Source organism: Euleptes europaea, chromosome 15 (genome assembly GCF_029931775.1).
Source record: "Euleptes europaea isolate rEulEur1 chromosome 15, rEulEur1.hap1, whole genome shotgun sequence".
NCBI classification, from domain to species: Eukaryota; Metazoa; Chordata; class Lepidosauria; order Squamata; family Sphaerodactylidae; genus Euleptes; species Euleptes europaea.
The window spans coordinates 38,502,160-38,523,593 of NC_079326.1; the positions used below are offsets into that span (position 1 = coordinate 38,502,160).

The 21,434-nt window shown below is 42.0% G+C and overlaps 1 protein-coding gene across 1 annotated transcript in view; it reads left to right on the forward strand.

Annotated features, from left to right (window-relative positions):
- The window catches only part of MYO3B (myosin IIIB), a 295,217-nt gene that overhangs the window by 234,680 nt on the left and 39,103 nt on the right, over positions 1 to 21,434 (forward strand). Inside the window, exons 29-31 of the mRNA XM_056861063.1 lie at positions 147 to 261; positions 9,095 to 9,158; positions 10,154 to 10,292. Coding sequence (XP_056717041.1) covers positions 147 to 261; positions 9,095 to 9,158; positions 10,154 to 10,292 — 318 coding nt within the window. The remainder of the gene's footprint in view (positions 1 to 146; positions 262 to 9,094; positions 9,159 to 10,153; positions 10,293 to 21,434) is intronic.

A 21,434-nucleotide genomic window follows, 5' to 3' on the forward strand; every position in this document is an offset into this window, starting at 1 on the left:
ATGCTGTTGAACTGGACTTAATTAACAAATCTGATTTCATTTCTGAACCGTTGAACAAGGATTCTGCCCTTTCTGGTTCTCCTGTTGGTAAAGTGTTCAGGGAAGCCTCTTATACCACCGTCTTATTGTTCTTAATGTCTGCTTAGCTTTCAGGGGATATTTGGCTCGCCGATATTATGCAAGGATGAAAAACAACGTTGGCCACACAACAGATACAGAGTTAATGAACTTTGCCTCCAATCTGAGTTGTGATGAAAACTGGTGAGTATGCATTTGTTTTTCTGTTCAGTGAGAGCCTGAAGAAAAAAGAGCATAGAAATGGTGTCTCGTTTGAGGTATTTCACGGCAGCAAACCCGGGTATGCCACAGAGCGTACACCCAATTGAGTGTACACCCAATAGGAAGCTGTAGCTAGTCTCAACTCCTTCATAGTTAGAAGAATAGAACCAACATGTTTGTAGTCACACCTTTATGTTTTTCAGGTGTACAGTTAAAAATGGAATGTGTGGCTTCTGATAAGCTCCTTTTTGTATAAGCGCTAGAAGCTGGAAAAGATTCCTTTGCGACTTAATTCAGTATGCTTTTATGTTACTTTTCCAGTTGTGTACTCCTGCCCTAGGAAACAACCTGGGTGGGTAGCCTGGACTGGACCTGCAATGCTGGGGAACAGTGGTTTAACTGTGGCCTTTTATGCACAGGTTGTTCCCATCACGGTCAGCCCCCCAACTACTTCGGAGCTTTGTTTTAATTATGCATGTATTTTCCGACCTTCAGAATCCATTCCAGAACAGCTCCTCTGATATGACATTTAAAAAAGAACTTTAAATGCTTTTAGTAATGTTGTGTTGAGCTGTTTCCCATTAAGAAATTTTAATGCTGACAAAATCTCTCTCTCTCTCTCCCTCTGTGGACAATGGAGCTGAGCCAAAGATTTTGGTTGTATTTAACGTTTAGCAGAACCCTCTCTGTGTTCTGCAAGCCAGAAACTGTGGGAGGTTTGCCTACTCTGATCTTTCCGTATCTTCGCAAATAATAGCCATAACAGTCTTTGTCACTGGAGCTAATGGTTTGTTTTTCCACCCTATCATAGTTTTCCATTGTGTAACGTCAGTAGCTTGCTATTCTGCCCATTAACTCAAAGTCATAAGCATTTCAGGCCTTATAAGCATGAAAACAAAAACAAATGCATTAGCTTTTCTTTGTACGGAAGCTGGTCTAGTCTCTTGATCATTTTGATTCCTCTGTTTTGTACTTTTTACAGCTCTATGATATCCTTTTTAAGACAGGTATCCAGAACTCTACACAGTTTTTCCACCTGCAGCAATATTATAAATTTATATACAGGCATTATGATATAGGGCATTTCCCCGATGATCCCTAAAATGGACTTTGCCTTTTCCATTTTGCTTTACTTCAGTTGAGATTTTCATTGAATTATCCCACTGTTGTCCCAAAATCTCTTTCCAGGCAGGTACAACTCATTCAGATCCATTCAATACAGATCTGATGTTAGGATCTTTGGAAGGAGCCAAAATGTGTATCTCTTTACACTAAGGGCGAAAACGCATGGTTGCTTTAGCCTCCTTTATTCCCCCTTTTCAGCCAGGATTTAGCCAGGATCGAATGCACATTCAGTGAAACGCATGCATTCGATCCTGGCTGAATCCTGGCTGAAACAGGGAATGTGTGTGTGTTAAGTGCCATCAAGTTGACCATGCGTTTTTGCCCTTTGTTACATTGAATCGGGTTTTCAATTTTGTTTCCTGATAATCCAGTTTGGAGAGACCCTTTGAAATTCTACACAGCCAGCTTAGGTCTTCACCATACTGAATGATTTGGCATCATCTGCAAATTTAACTTCCTCAGTATTTATGTCTGAATCAGGATCATTTGTGAATTATTTAAATTTGGATCCCTGGGAAATTCCAGTGCTTACTTCCCTCTATTGGGAAAATTATCCAGGGTATCCCCACCATTGGTTTCCTATTCTGTAGCCTGTTAACAATCCATAAATTATTCCATGACTTCTGTATTTGCTCAAGAGGCCTTGATGAGGAACTTTGTTGATTTTTTGAACAGTGGAGGTCTAAGTATATAATATCTACCAGATAACCCCTTTCTATGTGTTTGTTGATGCTAGAAAAGAACAATTTTAGTGATGCTCCATATTTTCAGGGATGCATATTAGAAAATCTACAATTTTTCATTAAAGCACTTAAAACTTTTGAGTGCTTATTGTCCTGACTAGCAGTGCAGTCCTGTGTTGAGTTACTCTAGCCCATTGGACCAAGAGTGACACAGCTCTGCTTTGGAATGCACTCAAGTGACTTGTTAATTTTAATTTTACAATTTAGAATTTCTTGTTATCTATCATCTCGCAGTGAAGTCCTAAGCAGTGTTACACTCATAAGAACATAAGAAAAGCCAGACCAAGGCCCATCAAGTCTAGCAGACTGTTCACACAGTGGCCAACCAGGTGCCTCTACGAAGCCCACAAACAAGACGACTGCAGCAGCATTGTCCTGCCTGTGTTTCACAGCACCTAATATAATAAGTGTGCTCCTCTGATAGTGTACAGAATAGGTATGCATCATGACTAGTATTCATTTTGACTAGTAGCCATGGATAGCCCTCTCCTCCATGAACATGTCCACCCCACTCTTAAAGCCTTCCAGGTTAGCAGCCATCATCACATTTTGGGGCAGGGAGTTCCACAATTTAACTATGTGTTGTGTGAAGAAATACTTCCTTTTATCTGTTTTGAATCTTTCACCGTCCAGCTTCAACAGATGACCCCGCGTTCTAGTATTATGACTTCTAAGTCTGTTGAAATCAGTGGTCTTGTAAGTGTGTTGCTAAGGATTACACAGTACATCTGCAATACTGTGTATGCTTACTTGGGAGTAAGCGCCATTGAAACCAGCAGGACATACTACCAAGTAAACATGCATGGGATTGGGTAGCATACTAGAGAATATTATAAAAAAAATTAAAATAAAGAATTACTGAAGGAGCTTCAGTGCTTTAGATAATGTTTAAGAAGACTAAAATACTATGATCTGTCTTCCTGTCTGCCACAGTCTTTGTGCCAAATTTCTTACTTGAGCTATGGTGACATGGAGCATTTTAATATTTTTATTCTTGTTGGACCTTTTGCTGATTTATTGACTAGAGCCATTATTTTCAAAAATGTTTTCCATATAAAAATTCTGATCATGGTAAGCCATCTTGTACTGTAGAAAGGCAGTCTTGAAAAAAATACAGTAATGTTTCCCCAGTACTAAATTACATTTTAAGACTGGAATTTTCTCCTGCAAGGATTCTGTATAGGAATCCTTACTTTATAGCCAAGTTATATATCTGGGTTATTTTTCTCAGAATCAGGGGAGTTCTCTGTTGCAGAATAACTGATAGGTTTCCTGTCCTTGATGAGTGTTGTTTGTAGTCACAAGAGAAGACTTGCTTCTATGGTTAAATTATTATATAAGTGGCCTTTTCCAAGGTGAACTGATGATTTGCATTCATGTGATAGTAGCATTTATCATTTTGACTTATTCTACAATATCTCTAAACAAAGTATTACAATGCAGCTCACTGTACCTGTCAAGATCTAATAGATGCTTCTAAGAACATGATACATTAAACACATGCAAAACCTTTCCCACACCAGATCAAAGGAAGCCACAGCGCTTGTATTTTTACAATAGCAGACTTGAAAGGACTGATGGAGATGGGGTTTTAAAAAAAATACGAAGATGCAGAGGATTGTACAGCATTTCTGGCAATTGAAGCAGCCGCACAATAATATCAATTCATAGATTGATCATGGGCATTCTTTTGCAAGTAAAAGCAGAGACATGAGACACTGATCAGGGATATAGCATGAGTAGAAAGGAGAGACAGGTTCATCCCAATCCTATACATGTTTATTCACAAACTAAGTTCCACTGAGCTCAGTGAAACTTACTCTCAAGGAAGTGTGCATAGGATTGCAGCCCTCCACTCTGGGGGTTGGATCCTGTTATCTGCTTGCACGAGGACTGTGAATATTCCCTGCTTTCTCCTCCTCCCAGCAGTCCCTCCCAGTCCCTGGAAGGTTGATCCCTAGAGTCCCAGAGTTGGGGGCCCATGTGGAGTAATAACCATGGGGGTCAGGGAACTGCAGTGGCAAGGAATAATGACTCCTCCCCCCCCCTTCCATCCCAACTGCTGTGCAAAGGAGAATACCATTCTGAAATACAGTTCTAGGTTTAAAATGTTTGGGGAAAATAGACTAGACTTCTAGCAAAAAAGGTTTTCAGTGCAAAACACAAGGTACAGCTTCTGTCGGAAGAAGTGATAGGATTGACTTTCTATAAAGCACCCTTTTAAAGCTGATTTGTACACAAACTCTAAAAATAGTAACCACTTCGTAAGAAATAATTTACTCTACCTAATAATAAAGTAAGCGGCTTGTGCCAATCACAAAAGCAACAAAACTGGGCCACATTCACACAGGTTAGAAGTTTCTACATATTTTGGGGACTGCCCAGGTTTTGAGGAAAATAGGGCTTCTTAAATTAACCAAAATGAAAAGAAAAAAGACCAGTTTACAACCTGATCAAATGAGCATGCTCGTTGCCCTCAGAGTGTTGAGTGTAGATTAATGGGGGGACAGAAAAATGGATCTGCTCAAGCCTATCTGGGTTCAGGGGGAAATTGCCCATTGTTTATAACCCCCCTTTCCCATAGTGCATGATGGGGACATTGACCTGTTTAAGCCTCTTAGAGTCTGACATATAATAGAGAAGGGAGACTGAGAGGATTCCCAAATGTTTATTCCCCACGCACACATACACACACATGCATGTAAAGACACACAATTCCTTTACAACCCTTAGCATATAGGATATCAAATGTCCATTTTGTTTGGGGCTAGGGTTGCTAGCCATTTTCTGGCAGCCAGCCTTAGGTTGGATGGGGAGTGGAGACTGACAAAATGGGCATCACTCAATGCAGCGATGTCACTTCTGGGTGGAGATCCAAAAGTGACATTAATGCATTGAGCGACACTCGGGGAATCCCCCCAATCTCTACGGTCTTTTCCATAGAGATTGGGGAGATTCCTATGGTGTCGTTCAGTGCATCAATGTCACTTTCAGATTTCCACCCAGAAGTAAGATCGCCACATCAATGTCAATCCCCCCCAGTTTACCCCACCACTCTGGTGTGCACCAAAAGGGGACAGGGCACTCAGGTGGCAGTTCTCCTGCCAATAGTGAACAAATATCATCCCTATTTGTGGCAAACAGTTTGTGCCAATGTGGCTGAAGAACTTAGCTGTACATGGTGCTTAAAAGGTAAAGGTCCCCTGTGCAAGCACCGGGTCGTTCCTGACCCATGGGGTGACGTCACATCCCAACGTTTACAAGGCAGACTTTGTTTACGGGGTGGTTTGCCAGTGCCTTCCCCAGTCATCTTCCCTTTACCCACAGCAAGCTGGGTACTCATTTTACTGACCTCGGAAGGATGGAAGGCTGAGTCAACCTTGAGCCGGCTACCTGGAACCGACTTCCGTCGGGATCGAACTAGGTCGTGAGCAGAGCTTGGACTGCAGTAGTGCAACTTACCATTCTGCACCACGGGGCTCCTTAACTGCATATAATTTTCAAAGGAGTAGTCCCCTGTTACAGAGAACTCTTCCTGGAAAGGAACTAAAAGTTCCCTTTTGCGGTGTGCTTCTTTGTGAAGTCATAAGTAGCTCACTGTTGGAACTGAAAAGAAGACAACCCAACATGCGAGTGAACTGATTGATTATCTTTTACTGGCACTAACCTCTCTTCCCACCTCTACTAGTGCTCCGAACCTTCAGAGAGTTTTTGTGTGTTCACAGAAAGGTCACTCAATGGCCCCATTCACTTTAAGAATCTGTCCTACATGGTTCTTTTCTTAACAAAGCAGAAGACTTAAACCTGAGATGTGTGTGTGTGTTAAGTGCCGTCAAGTTACTTCCGACTCATGGCGACCCTATGAATGAAAGTCCTCCAAAATGTCCTATCTTTGACAGCTTTGCTCAGATCTTGCAAATTGAAGGCTGTGGCTTCCTTTATTGAGTCAATCCATCTCTTGAGATACTCTTGTTAAATTTAGCCCCTAACCTAACTAAAGATAAACAATGTATGAGGTTACACATGATAACAGCTGCTAGAATGACTTTTGCCAGACATTGGAAACAAAAAATGACTCCAAAGATAGAGGAATGGTTGGTTAAAGTTAAAGAAATATATATATTAATTAAGTTAACAATACATCAGAAAATGGTGATACGATGAGTCTAAATGAGCTATGGCTACGAACTGTAAATAAAATGGAAAATCTTATAATAAAGGGTGAGAAAGGACAGTGGGCTACGATGATAGTCCAGCTATTTTATAGAGGACTAAACCGTGTATTTGGTGCAGTAGTATGAATGAGGATATTGGAATAAGTTGATCTGTTAATTTTTTAAGTTTACATATATATATTGTATTTTAAACTGTGACGATTGTTTATGTTTTTTGTTGTTGTTTATTTTATTGAATAAAATATGAATGCTCCCGCTGACTTCAGCTACAGCAGGATTGGGTCTTGACTAATTCAATACACCAATAATGAAGGCCAGGCAGAGGAAAAGTGAAATATTGTAGTTGTAATCCAGAAATCACATAAGGCAGACCATTGGTAAATAGGTGCTTCAGTGAAACCAATTGTCTCTTTCGTCTTTGTGATTTGCGACTCTACCTGCCATTGTCTTTAATAAAGAAAGCTTTTAAGGAAAGCAAACTCTTGTTCTGCATCAGCTTTTGTTTGATTCCTGCCGGAGGTTAAGCCCTGACATCTGTTTTCAATACCAGGGCTTAACCCTGACATATGTGAAGAAAGGATAGATTTTTAAAATGTCCTTTGAAAGGTGTATTTATTTCTTTGAAATATTTCTTCCCTGCTCTTTCCTGATACTCAGACCTACTTGCAATAAATACTGAGTGTGTTTCCTATATCACAGAGTAAGTAAGGGGAGGGTCATACTCAATAAAATAAAGATTACAGACCTCCCAGTATCTTCTGAAGGAAATTTCAGGTTCACAAAAGCCCTCGATTGGGCTATTGTTTAACCCTGCCAACTCTACATAGTTTCTCTTCTAGTATTCCTAGAGAGGAAAGAAGCTGATTGAAGACTTCTGTCTCTGCCTTACAGGAAGTGGCTGCCAGTTCCTTCTGATTGGATACTCTCCTAAGCAGTTACACTGTTTTTGGGTCTGCCCCAAATTCTATCAAGTTCTGAACATGGAACTTCCAGCAGTTTTTGAAATGTAATATTCAGGTATGCTGGAGCCTAATTTGGATCTGGACCATGGTACGTGAGGAAAGGAGGCTTGTTTCCCTTTGCAACATTTTCTTGACCTGAAATGTCTCCAGGGAACCACTAAACAGGGCAAACCAACATGAACTGTACTTACGGGCAGCACTTGTACCAATGGGACCCATGGGACCACACATAAGTTTGTCTTGTGAGGCAAAAGGGTAATTTCAAGTCTGGGAGATGGCATGAGGAGAAAACTTAATCCCCATCTTCCCACATACCATTATCCTGGTTCTAATCAGGCACTCACATACCTGAAAATTAAGTTTCAGTGTGGAACTCCCAACACAAATCTAGTTTGACAGGACCCATAGCAGATCCAGAAACAGGGTAACTTGTGCTCAGATCCTCAGCTTAAAATGTGGCTTACTTCTTCAGCAAATAATTAAGCCCTAGTTATATATGGAGTTCTCACCTGTGTATGCATAAGAAAGGCCATGCTGGGTCAAACCAAGGTCCATCAAGTCCAGCAATCTGTTCACACAGTGGCCAACCAGGTGCCTCCAGGAAGCCCACAAACAAGACGACTGCAGCAGCATTATCCTGCCTGTGTTCCACAGCACCTAATATAATAGGCATGCTCTTCTGATCCTGGAGAGAACAGGTATGCATCATAACTAGTATCCATTTTTACTAGTAGCCATGAATAGCCCTCTCCTCCATGAACATGTCCACTCTTAAACCCTCTTAAATGCTTCCAAGTTGGCAGCTATCACCACGTCCAAGGGAATTCCACAATTTAACTATGTGTTGTGTGAAGAAATATATCCAGGCTCATCATACCAATATTGTCCAAATACCCAGGTAGAACAAGCTCCTTTTATACTGACATTTTTCTTGCTGACTGCTCCTTAAGGTGGCAAAATTCTGCACACAAGCATGTTTAATAAGACAGAAGAGGGTACCTAAATTTTAATTAAAGTTATTTAAGTGATATAACTGTACCACTTAACTATTTATATATGTCTAGAACTATATCAATTTGTTGCTGGTCCTTGACCGTAAATAAACTTTTTTGTTGTTGTAGCAAAGTCCACTTCTGACGTGATTCAAAGACACTCTATTGTACTTTGTCTGAAGGGTAGCAGGACCTTTCAAAAAGATTTATATTTTTACTGTATTTGCTGGTTGTGGCCCGTAATAAATACCTTTGTACCTTTGAGTTGAATAAAAGCTGTGAAGAAATACTTCTTTATATCTGTTTTGAATCTCTCACCCTCCAGCTTCAGCGGATGACCCATCGTTCTAGTATTATGAGAGAGGGAGAACAGCTTCTCCCTGTCCACTCTCTCCATACCATGCATAATTTTATAGACCTCGATTATGTCTCCCCTTAACCACCACCTTTCCAAACTAAAAAGCCCTAAGCGTTTTAACCGCATGTCACTGCATTCCATCCTGGCCGTTGCTTTTAAATCAGGTCATATTTTAATTTTGTAATTTTAAAGCGATTCGTTTCACACAGATAACATTCTTTTAAAGATTTTAAAATAGCAAATGGAGATATTTTGCAAGCTACTTGTAGGTAACCATTTAAAAGCCTGCAATTATATACTTTGGATTTGTAATTCTCTTCTGTATCAAAGAATTTTGTCACAAGAAGTGTGATTTATGGGTTGGGTGCATACTGATAATGGGAGTGGCATTTTTGCCTGTCAAGATGCTGCTGCATACTGCTAAATAACAATAATACCAGTAAATATGTTATGTTTTTAGGAAGCAAAGTTGCAGCCCATCTTCTCCCGCAGAGATGGATATTCTCAACAAACACCCAAGCAAGGTACTGTGAAGTTCAGATTCTAAAATGACATCAAATCCCCACATCCACAGTTCTGAAGTGTGTTCACGGTTGCTTGGCATAACCATCAGAACATGAAACCGTTAGCGGTGTTTTGAAGTCCGTGAGACAAAAGCCTGCTTGCTAAGAACTTTAGTTCTGTCGAAAAGCAGGGAGGTACAGTGAATAAGAGAATCAAAAGGCTGGAAGTCTGCTGCTGAGAATAAATGCTCACTGCTCCCTGAGGTGATTTGTCTGTGCACTTCACTTTCTACAGATGTTAGAGCCTCTTTTTGAGTAAGGACCCGAGGTTCTTTGGTAGCACTTTGATATCCTGCTCGAATTCAATATGTGAAATGGAGGAGTCGCTCTGTGACTGGGAGCACAACTCAGTCTTTGAAGTCTGATCCAATTTTTGCTGCTTACCATTTGATGTTGAAAGGATGAAATGAAGAAAATGTACAGTTTTTGCCAGTAACTCTGCTGAGCATATGTAAGATTAAAAAAACAAAATCCCTTGGATGATGTACTTAGGAATGTTAAGCAGATTAATACCTTCCTGTAGCTTCCCCCCTCCTCCTTCGTCTTCTAAAGATACAAATTAACTTTGAGAGGAAATCAGCATACTGTGTGTGCCATTATTATTTGCCTCTATGTGAACCCAGGTAGCGAAGGTAGCAGGTGACACTCAGAAACTATACAAACGTTTGGGATACGGGTGTAGAAACTCTGGAAACACTTATGACTCAAGTCAGTTGAATGGAGGCTCAGTGCCTGGCACACAGGAGTCCTGCAAGACTCCATAGAAATTGGCTTACTGGGTCAAATCCTAACTTGTTCTTATCTGTGATTGGACAAGTGCATGGAGCTGTACAAAAATTTCAATTTGTTTTTGCAAAAACCACACCTCTATGTTTTGTTTTGCATTCAAGCTGATACAAAGATTGACTTTCATTTCTAAAACAACTTTCCTGAGTTGTTGTTCTTATTGTTTTTAGAAGGATGCAGATGGTACTTCAGCATCTCTGGCTGTTTTATGGGATTCGGTCCAAACGAAGGATTTGCAGCCCCTCAGCCAGGTCCATGTCGTTGAAGACCACCAGCTCTCTTGTTCATTGAGACTGCAGAAAATTCAAAGTAAGACATGTTCTAATGCACAAAAATGACCTGCCCTGTAATGTTCAGAATGTATTGTCCTTGTGGAAAAATCCTACCTCTTTGCAATGTCTTATAAGAAGAGCCCTGCTGGGTCAAAGGAAAGGTTCATCTGTTTCCCCACACTAGCTGACCAGATGGGCCCACAAGCACAATCACAAAGGCCAAAGATTCCCCCCTGTTTTTCTCCCTGTCAACTAGTATTCAGAGGCATGCTGCCTCTAAACATAGAAGTCCCATGTAACTATCATCACTCATGGCCACTGATAGATCTCTTCTTCCATTAATAACATTCCCTCAAAAGGTGGGCAGCATACAGAAAATTCTTCAGGGATTTAGGCTACAGTCCAAAGCACCCTTACCTGGAAGCAAGCTTTATTGAACTTGAAACAGAGTAAGTCTTCCTTCTGAGTAAACAGTCCTGGACTGGACTGCCAATTACCCTGTCAATCTTTTTCCTCTTGCCCAAGGGGCAAAGCCTAAGAAAATGTTCCCAAACCTCTGTCTAATGTTACTGCTGTATATGTACATATAAATGTGCCGTCAAGTCGCAGCCTACTTATGGCAACCTCAAAAAGGAACTTTCAAGGCAGGTGAGAATCAGAGGTGGTTTGCCACTGCCTTCCTCTTCAGAGTCTTCCTTGGTGATCCCTCATCCAAGTACTGACCCTGCTTACTGTCTGAAATCTGGCGTGATCGGGCTAGCTTGGGCCATCCCGGTCAGTACTACTCTATATTGCTATATATTTAAGCCATATTTTTGGTGGTACAAATGGGTCATGCTGTTGTAATTTCCTCCAACAGACTTTGCATTTTGGGTCTTCTATCCAACATCCTATACAAAGAACCCCTGGACCAGGTGCTCCATTTTGAGAGTGCTTATTAGTAAATAAATTTCATTGATTTAATATTTGCTGTTTGAAACCAATCTAATATGAGGCTTTTAAAAAAAAACTTCCTAAAATTAGTAACTACTTTTCAGTCCATATGGTGGCTACCTACATCTGTTCATGCTTGCAGCATAGGGGTAAGATCATGGAAGCCAGACAGGCTTTCAAGAAGCCTATACATATTTATGCATTGTTCAATACTGCTTTACTCCTAGGTGAATATGCAGAGGATTGCAGCCCGAATTCCATCTATCTAGTAGTTACCACAGCAAAATCACAGGTCTTCCATAAATATACTTGGTGGGGAAATTCTTTCTCTGCTTGTTTTCAGTCGGCTTGAGACTTGGATTCATGAAATGGGAGGGCACTTAAGAATGTGTGCATTGCAGTGGAATGCTTTAAAAGGATTCCACATTAAGCCATAAATCTGCCAAATGAAGCTATTACCTCCAAGCCTGGGTAAGGGATGCATCTATTAATACTTCTGGGTTTCTTTTTCACACTGAATAATACCTTACATTCTGAGTAGTCCGATGGAGTCAGTAGATTTATTATCACAATAAAATATTGCTCATCTTGACAAGGGAGTGTGTCGGAATTCAGCTTCTTTAAATGGGGGTAATAATGCAGTCCATTGTAAGCAGAGTCAAGAAGCTTTGTAACAAATCCTGTGTCAAAGGAATCCTAATTAAAAATTGCTTTGATGAAGAAATAACTAGTCCAATGACTTGATCTATGAAGGAAACAAGTAGGTAAAAATGAAGCAGGCATCCCTGTAGATGCAGAACTCTCCCGGTAATGCATTTAAAGCACTTAAGAGAGGCAGTGATTATCAATCACTCTTAAATGAGCAAGTTTTAAAGAAATAAACCTGTTGAAGAGTAATAGCCTGTTCCAGTGCTTTTGAAGGCACAGTGCTTCGGTTGGAAATTCAAATGCTTTCACACCCCGGCGAGTCTGAATTGCTCTCAGTGCCTGGCGTGTGGTTTGTCATTGGCACAGTGCTCGAGCCAAAAATAAAGTGGCAGATTCAATGGATTATTCTTAAAATAAATACAGCCAATAGGGGTATACAAAGGATCGTAGTTTCAGTCAGGCTATGCTGGACCACTCTGTGCAGGATTATGGTGAGTTTAATCATACTACCAAGTAAGAGCAAAGGATGGCAGCCTCATCTTTACATTGACCAGGAATAAAGGACAAAATGGTTGTCACCTGCAGACAGGTATAATACACCCCAGGTGGGTCTTTTCTTCACCTCACAAAAAGCAGCTCCTAACGAGAGCAATGTGGGCTGTTTCCATCCCAGCAGTGGGGAGCTGTTAGAGGATGGTGTGTGTGTGCCCCGTCTATATGCTCTCCCCCACCACTCCCTCATGTCGGCATACAAGTGCTGACGAGACAAGAATCTTGCCAGGCTATCCCATGACCCAGTCCCCCTCTCCCCCTTCCGCAAATGAGCGGCAGTTCATTTGTGAAGAAGAAGAGTTGGTTTTTATATACCAACTTTCTCTACCACTTAAGGGAGACTCAAACCGGCTTACAATCACTTTCCCTCCCCCTCCCCACAACAGACACCCTGTGAGGTAGGTGAGGCTGAGAGAATGTGACTAGCCCAAGGTCACCCAGCTGGCTTCGTGTTTAGGAGTGGGGAAACAAATCCAGTCTACCAGATTAGCCTCCGCCGCTCATGTGGAGGAGTGGGGAATTAACCGCTCCAAACCACCACTCTTAACCACTACACCACGCTGAAGTGAAGCCCCTTAAAGGGCTGAGGGAGGGATGGAGCTTAACTCTGCCTCCTCCCCAGTTTGGAGGAGGACAGCCCTTCCCGGCCCTCAGTGCTGAGAAGGATTCAAAGATGAGAAAGCAAAACAGGATACAAGTACACTTTGTGTGGAATGATATTAGATTGGCCAGCTTTCATCTAAGATTCACACACCCTATCAACTTGTGGACTGCCATAGAGGGTTCCACTCATTCCAGAATGATATCATTTCTAGTCATGGGTTTTCTGGTGCTGCAGAAAAATGAAGACATTGTTCATACCCTTCACTGGGCTTCCCACTTCCATATCAAAACTAGGGGGGTTGGGTCCAGGCTAAATTTTCCAGTGTCAGAATGGAATATTCCTTCCTCTCCCTCCCCCAACTGCAGCCCATTCATCTCCACAAAATGTTGCTCCTTGGGGGAAGGGGACCCTGAGGAATGACATGAGGGGGGTCTACAATGGGAGGGGGGAATAGGTTTATTCTGGATCCAACTCAGAGTCAGGAGCTGGTATGCCAACAAGATCCAGTCATGGAACAGACGTTGCAGAGTGGGCACATCCTCCTCAGCTGCAGCCTACCAAGCCCCCCACCCTCAAAAAACTTTGTTCTTTGGGGTCAGTGGACCCTCAGAAACATCATAGGGGCAAAGAGGACATCTGTAGCGGGAGTGGAGAATGGCCAAACATTGCCAGCCCCTTTAAGTGTTTGGTACTCCATGTATGGATACATGCCAGTGTACTGAGTGGTATGGGGATGCAGATAATAACCTGGCAAATGAATCTTGCTTACACGTTGGCTGTGAGAGATCATAAATGTTTATGGAGTCTAGTAGAAATAGTTCCTGAGGTCAAATTTTGTGAACAGAGGGTGTTATTCTGTTTGATACAGCCTTTGCCTTGGTTTGCTTGAGTGAGTCAGCATTGAGTAATTTGCTCCGTAATGATCTTTTTGCTGTGCACCTGCCCATGCCTTATGGCACACTGCGACTTTGATTACATGGGCAGGCGGGGGGGACTGGTGGAATGGTTGGTTCTTCCTTAGATTGTTGATTAGATTAGGGCTCTTCCAGCTCTGCCAGTGAAAACAGACATGTTTTCTTAGGCCAATTATGCAGGGGAAATTTGCGCTGGGTTTGCCACTTTGCAGATGCACAGGTTTTTTTATCCGAATTCTCAAAACTGTATGCATAGGGGCTTTTTGTCCCAAATAATTTTTTTTAGTTTTAAGTGTTATTTTAGCAAAAAAACACTAAAATAGTTAATGGAAATGGGGGCGGGGAGCCGGCTCCATTCCCAAGATGTTAACACTCGCTGCTGAAACTGTCTAGAGAGACCAGAGAGGACGCCTATGAAGGAAGGGGGGGAACAGCTGGCTCCATTCCTGAGATCTTTACACTCACTGCTGAAACTGACTGAGAGAGACCAGAGAGGACGCCTATGAGGCGCGCGAGCGGGGACAGCCAGCTCTGTTCCCAAGAACTTTACATTTGCTGCTGAACAAAAATGGCTTATCTGGGAGGGGTTGGATGAGGGAGGGAGAAGCGAGAGTGAGCAGGGGAAGAGAAACCCGAAGTTAAGACAATTCACAGAAATTCCCTCATTAGTTTTGCTTTGAGATCAAGGCAAAGTTTAAAATCGTGATAAAACAGGTTCCTGAAAACGCGGAACAAGTGTGTGGTGGCTGCGAAGTGACTTCTGAAGGTTGGAAAAATCATAAAGAATCCAAAGGGAGCTCCAAAGCAGTTCCATGGGGATCCCGAGGCTAAGTAACCAAGCATAAATGGCTTAGTGTGGGTGGAACTGATTTTCATATACATCTGCTGCCCTTCAGGACATTGGGTTGGATTCATCCAGCTTTTCCACTGGTGAGAAAGGCAGGATGGGTGCCATATGACCACCAAAAAGGCAATGCTGGCAGTCAGGGGATCTGCACAGACAAAAGACGTGTGGGACAGGGGGGTCAGATTGAATGAAAAAATCAGCTGTATCCGTCCGATTAGTTTTTAGGGCAGATTAGGTGTATCCAAACTGCTTCTACTACACACACACTTAGAATGGCTTTCTGTCTTCATCCTTAGGATGAAGATTCTGTGACCCCACAGGAGGGTCAGGGATTATAATATCTATAGTAAGTATATTTCCATAGGGCTGGATCCTAAAGAACTGTGAACAGAGTTTGCTGACATAGAACAGGGTTTGCTGACATAGAAGAGCTTTTTGCTGACCTTCTATTGCAGTCCCTCCCCTGGACTCCCCTCCAAAAACCACTTTGGGGACTGTGATGAAATTAAAAAAAAACCCTATGCATATATTTGTGTATATTTATAATTGTAAAAGTACATGTATTTGTATTAGAATGACTGTCTTTATGTGTAGTAGAAAACTGACCATGCAAATCAGGCTTTGTAAAGCTAACTTAAGTAAAAAGGTAAAGGTCCCCTGTGCAAGCACTGGGTCATTCCTGACCCATGGGGTGACATCACATCCCAACATTTACTAGGCAGACTTTGTTTACGGGGTGGTTTGCCAGTGCCTTCCCCAGTCATCTTCCCTTTACCCCCAGCAAGCTGGGTACTCATTTTACAGACCTGGGAAGGATGGAAGGCTGAGTCGACCTTGAGCCGGCTACCTGAAACCAACTTCCGTTGGGATCGAACTCAGGTCGTGAGCAGAGCTTGGACTGCAGTACTGCAGCTTAACACTGCGCCACGGGGCTCTTGTAAAGCTTACTTATTAGAGAAGAAAGAGGGAAAATAGAGTTGTTGTATTGGTCCCTTAGCCTGGTAAGAAAAGAACCAATCAGATAGCAGGGAGATTGGAGCTGTCAGGCCTTTGCTTCGTTTGAAAAAGGTCAGGCCTTTGCTTCTTTTGAAGTTGGGAGTTTGGCAGTTGCAGGCCAGAGGCTGTTTTCCTGTCAAGGCCAGGCTCTGGCTGCTGATCAAAGTCTTGTTCTCATGTGATAGATCCTGTTTATTCTGTAGCATGTTATGTCTTGGATCCTCTGGGAATCGTTATCTCTTAGTACAGTACTGTGGTTTCACTTTGTAATGCTTTTTGCCTAGAATGCTTTTATATTGTAACCCACCTGCACAGATTCCATTAGCACCCTCTCCTGCGTGAGAGGCAGTCAACTTCTGTAAATCTGTCTTTTTGCTCCTAATAAATTAGCATTGCTTAGGTTCACCTGCCTGAGGTTCACCTGTCTGTTTATGGGACACTAGGGATAGACCCCTGAGCTGACAGGAGCATTCTTATTGGCCCTTTTAGCAAACTGTGATAAGAGCCACTTCGAACTATGAGGAGAACTAGCTTAGCCAGAGAGGAGATACAGAGGAAGCGTCTGAAGGATTTCAGAAGACAGGGACAGTGATGAAGTCTAGATACTTGCAGCAGAGAATTCCCTCAGGAGATGGAAGGAGACTGAGAACTGAGGAAGCTGAGGACCAGGGAGAACTGAATAGCTGTGGGGAGAGCTAGACTCCAGCAGCCAGACTACAGCCAGTCTCAACGAAGAGAGTTGAGGTGCAGGGAAGAGAAGATTCCCCTCCCCATTGAGAACGCTGGCAGAGAACCCTCAGAAGATTGTCAGTTTGAATTAACATATAGAATAAGGACAGTTCTGCATTTTTCTGTTGTTATCAAGTTGGTGTTATGTAGTAAACAATTCTGTTGTTTGGACCAGAAGAGAAAAGAGTTGTTCTTTTACTTGGGAAGCAAGTGCCTAAGACCTACCTATCGCCATTTATGCTTGGCTATTAGCCGCGCGATCCCAGCAGGACTGCCCCACCACTTTTTTAGAGTTATTCGTTCATTTTGCCTCATATCGGGGTCACCTCGCAGTCACCCCACACTTGCCTCGCATTTCCAGGAACCCAGTTTATCACGAATTTTAATTTTGCCCTGATCCCACAGTGAAGGAGAATGTGAATAGTTCTTACTTACTTTGTGAATAGTTCTTACTTCAGGATTCTCAGCCCACGCCCCCACAACTGCACCCACTCCGGTTTCCCCTCCCACTCCTCCCCCACTTCTCCCTTGGCCAGCCTTCCTCCACACCATCCCGTCAATTGCCCCAGAAGCCATTTTTAAATCATGTTTGTCTGCCCCATCACCCCCCTTTTCAAACATTTTTTTTAAAAGGGGGGGCAGCACAATGTAAATAGTGATACAGCAAAATGATTTCATATTTCTAATGACCAATCTGTTCCCTTTTGTCTTTCTATCCCCTCCCCCCACACGGCCAAGCATTTTATTTTGTATGGGGGAATCTCTTTGTTTGTGCTCCACTTCTTATGTTAGTTCAGTGGGAGATTGCTTATTTTTTTGCGCTTCCCCATCGGTAAGGTAACGTCACAGTTGTCCCCCGCAGTCGAGGTTTTCAAATGTTACTAGGAGTGTAAACAAAGTATAATTGCAGGAAAGCTTTCAGATTAACTATTTCTGCAATATATTTCCCCAAAACAAATACTTCCTTAAAAAAAAAAATTATTTCCCACTGTGTTGATATACTGATCCAATGTTATAATTAATTGAAGGACCTTTAACAAGCGTGGGGAGTTTGTTAGTGTATTTTCCATCCGGGGTTAAAAATGGCCAGAGGTGAGCATTTTTCAAAATAACACAAGCCCACAAAGAAAGGAAGCCTCTTTTGTGTGTGTGTGTGTGGGGGGGGGAATGCTTGCTTTCCCATTCCAATGTATGGAATTGAGCTCCAGGTAATGGGGGGGGGAGAGAATGGAGCACTAGATCTTTCGCTTGGAGATATTCTTTGTTTTGATGTTACTTGCATTAGCATTATATCGCTTAAAATGCACCAATATATATATATATATATATATATATATATATATATATATATATATATATATATATATATATATATATATATATATATATATATATAATTAAGGATTCATGCGCTGGTGTATTGGGCTTGGATGTGAACTTTCCACTTGGGAAACAAAATGGCCACTCTGATTTTGGCTAAACTTGGCTATTCAGTAAACAAAAGAAGTTTGACAGCAGGGGCAAATTGGCAACAGATGGGAAAAGGGGCATGGTGAACAACGTAACAAGGAAGACACTGATGGAAATTACCCCTCAAGTGTGTCAAATACCGTGCAGTTAGGCTTATCAAGCATAACCCCACTCAAATCAGCCTGGCGGTATCCCCATTAAAATCGCACCCATTATTATCAGTTTTAATGTACAGATTAGAATCCTGTGCATCTAATGAGTGGCAAATCTTTCCCTGAATAAATAGCCCATGTTAACCATCCCCGAGATCCTGACAGGGACCCTTCAGGAATGGCTGAGATGTGGCACGAGGGGAGGGGGGATAGGAGATGCAGCCAGGAGGGGAGAATCACTTCCAAACTCTTGCATAAACTCTTCCATAACCCACAATAAAGGTGGAGGCAGACCATTTTTGCTGCTACTTCCTTCAGGCCTCATCTTCCCCCCTCCCCATCTGAACCTAAGAATTATTTCTAACGGAGCACCAGGGGCTGCCGTGAAAAGAAGACAGCAAATCTCACTCTGTTTGTAGTTCTTTAGGATCCAGCCCATTGTCTACATTACAATAAGCTGGATTCAGTCTTGTAAATATCCAAGTGAAACATAACTGAACCTGAGGAGAGGCAGGCATCCCACCCCCCAGAATATATTGGGAACAGCAAAAATGTGATTTATTATTATACCTTTATTATCAGTTTAAAATAAACTGGTTTTATACGAAAAACAAATGGATCCAGAACATTCGAGGGGGAAACGCAGTAATAGCACACAAAACATTAGCAAAGAAACAGTTCAGTTTCCCATATTAAAATTGAAGTATCTAGCCATTTGTTTCTAACTGCAGTCTCTGGAGTGTCTGGTTTTTCTGTCTCTTTCATTTTCTATCCCTGACACAGAGCTTTGCCTAAGTAGTTCTTTTTCTTTCCCGCTTCTTTGTTGATGGCTAAGCTTTTTATCATACTGCACCTTGCTGTGCTGTTATTATTGCTCAAAGTTTTCCTTAAGTATCCTCTGTGAATCCCCCTGACAGCTTTTCTTAGGATGCTTAGCCACTGCTGGCAGTACTCCAAAAAGAGCACCATATGTCTCCTGTGATGGTTACCACCCTGTGTCGAAATGTTGAAAAAAAAAACCACCAATTAATTTCTCTTCACTTCTCATAGCTTGTTTAAGCTTTGTGTATTTCAGCTGGAATTACTAAAACTGAGGAATTGTTTATTTTCTGTGCTCCCTTTGTCTGCCAGCTCACCTTAGATCTGAGCTTCCTTTAATCATTTAGATTCAAGTCCAGTAGCACCTTAGAGACCAACAAGGGTTTTAGGGTATAAGCTTTTGAGAGTCAAAGCTTCCTTCATCAGACACAACGGGAGCTTTAACTCTCAAACGCTCATACCCTGAAACTCTTGTTGGTCCCTAATGTGTTACTGGACTTGAATCTAACTGTTCTGCTGCAGACCAACATGACTATCCTCTAGAACTATCCTTTAATCACTGGTCCTTTATGATTAGAGATAAGAGAGGGGGGTTGTATTTGTTTCTCAGTCTTCAATTTGTACACTACCTTCTCTTCATTTTTTTGAAAGCCAGCAAATGCAACGACTTCGTTTAAACTACTATCCCAGATTTCTGTTTATTTTAAAATGAATTTGGAAGATGCATAAAGCATACGATAACACTGTAAGCCATGTAGCATATTACATCTGTCTGATTTTTCAGCCTTCTGAGTCTAAAGTTTGAAGTTTTATATGGGGAGGGGCTGTGGCTCAGTAGTAGAGCCTCTGGTTGGCATGCAGAAGGTCTCAGGTTCAGTCCCCAGCATCTCCAGTTAAAAAGACCAGACCTCTACCTGAGACCCTGGAGAGCCACTGCTGGTCTGAGTAGACAGTACTGACTTTGATGGACCACGGGTCTGATTTGGTATAAGGCAGCTTCATGTGCCTATTTTTTCATATATATGCTAATTTATTTTGGTAGCAAGCTGGGGTGTGACTGTCCTCAACAAAATTAACAAGGATTACCAAATCGGAATTTAGGTGGACATTGTGCCAAGAGTCTAACCCCCAAAAAGGCAAGATGCAGCTCTTTCCATCAGTAACAGTAATCTGTTTCAACCTTTGAAGAGGGAAATTTGCTGTCTCATGTTTCCATTGGCAGAACTTGTCAGGAGTTCACTCTTCCATGCCATTTTAGCATGGTAAAGCAGTCTTGCTAAACAATTGCTGACTTTGGGATAAAAAAAAAATCCAGGATGCATCAAACCCAGAAGACGATAGTAACAATATGACTAACATCAATACTTTATCCAAATGCAAAATCATTGTCATGACTTGAATCCCAGCATACCAGGTTGGGATTAAGATATGATGTTGGATCCTGTGACCTGCGGCTGCAAGGATCGCACGATCTTCCCCACCTTCTTCTCCTTATGGAACCCTTTCTGGCCATGGGAAAGTTTATTCCAAGGGTCAATGGATGCATGTGAACTATTAGCCATGTGAGTTGGTGGTGAAAGGTGGTGAAATCATCCCTTTCTCCTCGTCCATGCATGTAGCTCTGCTCACACAAGATCCAGAAATATCTCATTCCCTTCCCCCTCTCCACTGCTTCTGTCCAGCCTGTCTGTAAGCACACATGGGTACCTCAATCCCAGGAATACATTTTGTCAGGGTCAGAAGAAGCTCCTGGGAGGATGGGAAAAGTGGGGAAGATCCTGGATCATCAGAACCTTCCACTGATCGTTTGCAGGATCCAACCCATGGACTTAGCCCTAGGATTTAGCACATGCAGTTTAAGGACTCGGACTCAGAACTGGCCTTCCAGCATCAGGAGTTTGGCTTGTAACTTTTAATTGTCCCATTGCAAATTATCTTCAAAGCACACATGCGAAGTTTCCTAGAAAGAAAATTTCAAACAAGCCAACAGCTCGTGCAAGACTTAAGCAAGGAGCTGATTCTTATTTCTTTATTTACTTAAAAATATATATATTATGCCTCTCCAGAGACCTACTTAAGGCAGCTCACAAAGAAAAACAATACAATAAAATAATAAAACAGCATACACATCAGTAATAAACAACTATAAAACCCAGCCAGGACATCAAAACAGCAGCCTAAACTATCTTCATAAAAATAGTCCTCTGACTAGAAGCACAACATTTTTTTAAAATGAGGTTGTCTTACTCAGGAGCCAGATACACAGAGAGAGAGAGAGATCTCCAAAGAAGTCGTAGACAGTACACTGTTCCATCATTTCACTTCATGGCAAGGATTGCCAAAAACATGCCCCAACAAAAGGGGTACCATTGTTTTTGAGCAGTCTTTTAAGGTTATGCATTATACATTTCATGCCAAAAGAACTGTCCGGATGAAAGGCATCAGGTCTGCAGATTTTTATAGTCTTTATTTGCTGGGAGAAGAGCAGCCTAGTGTTACTCTGCCAAACACAACA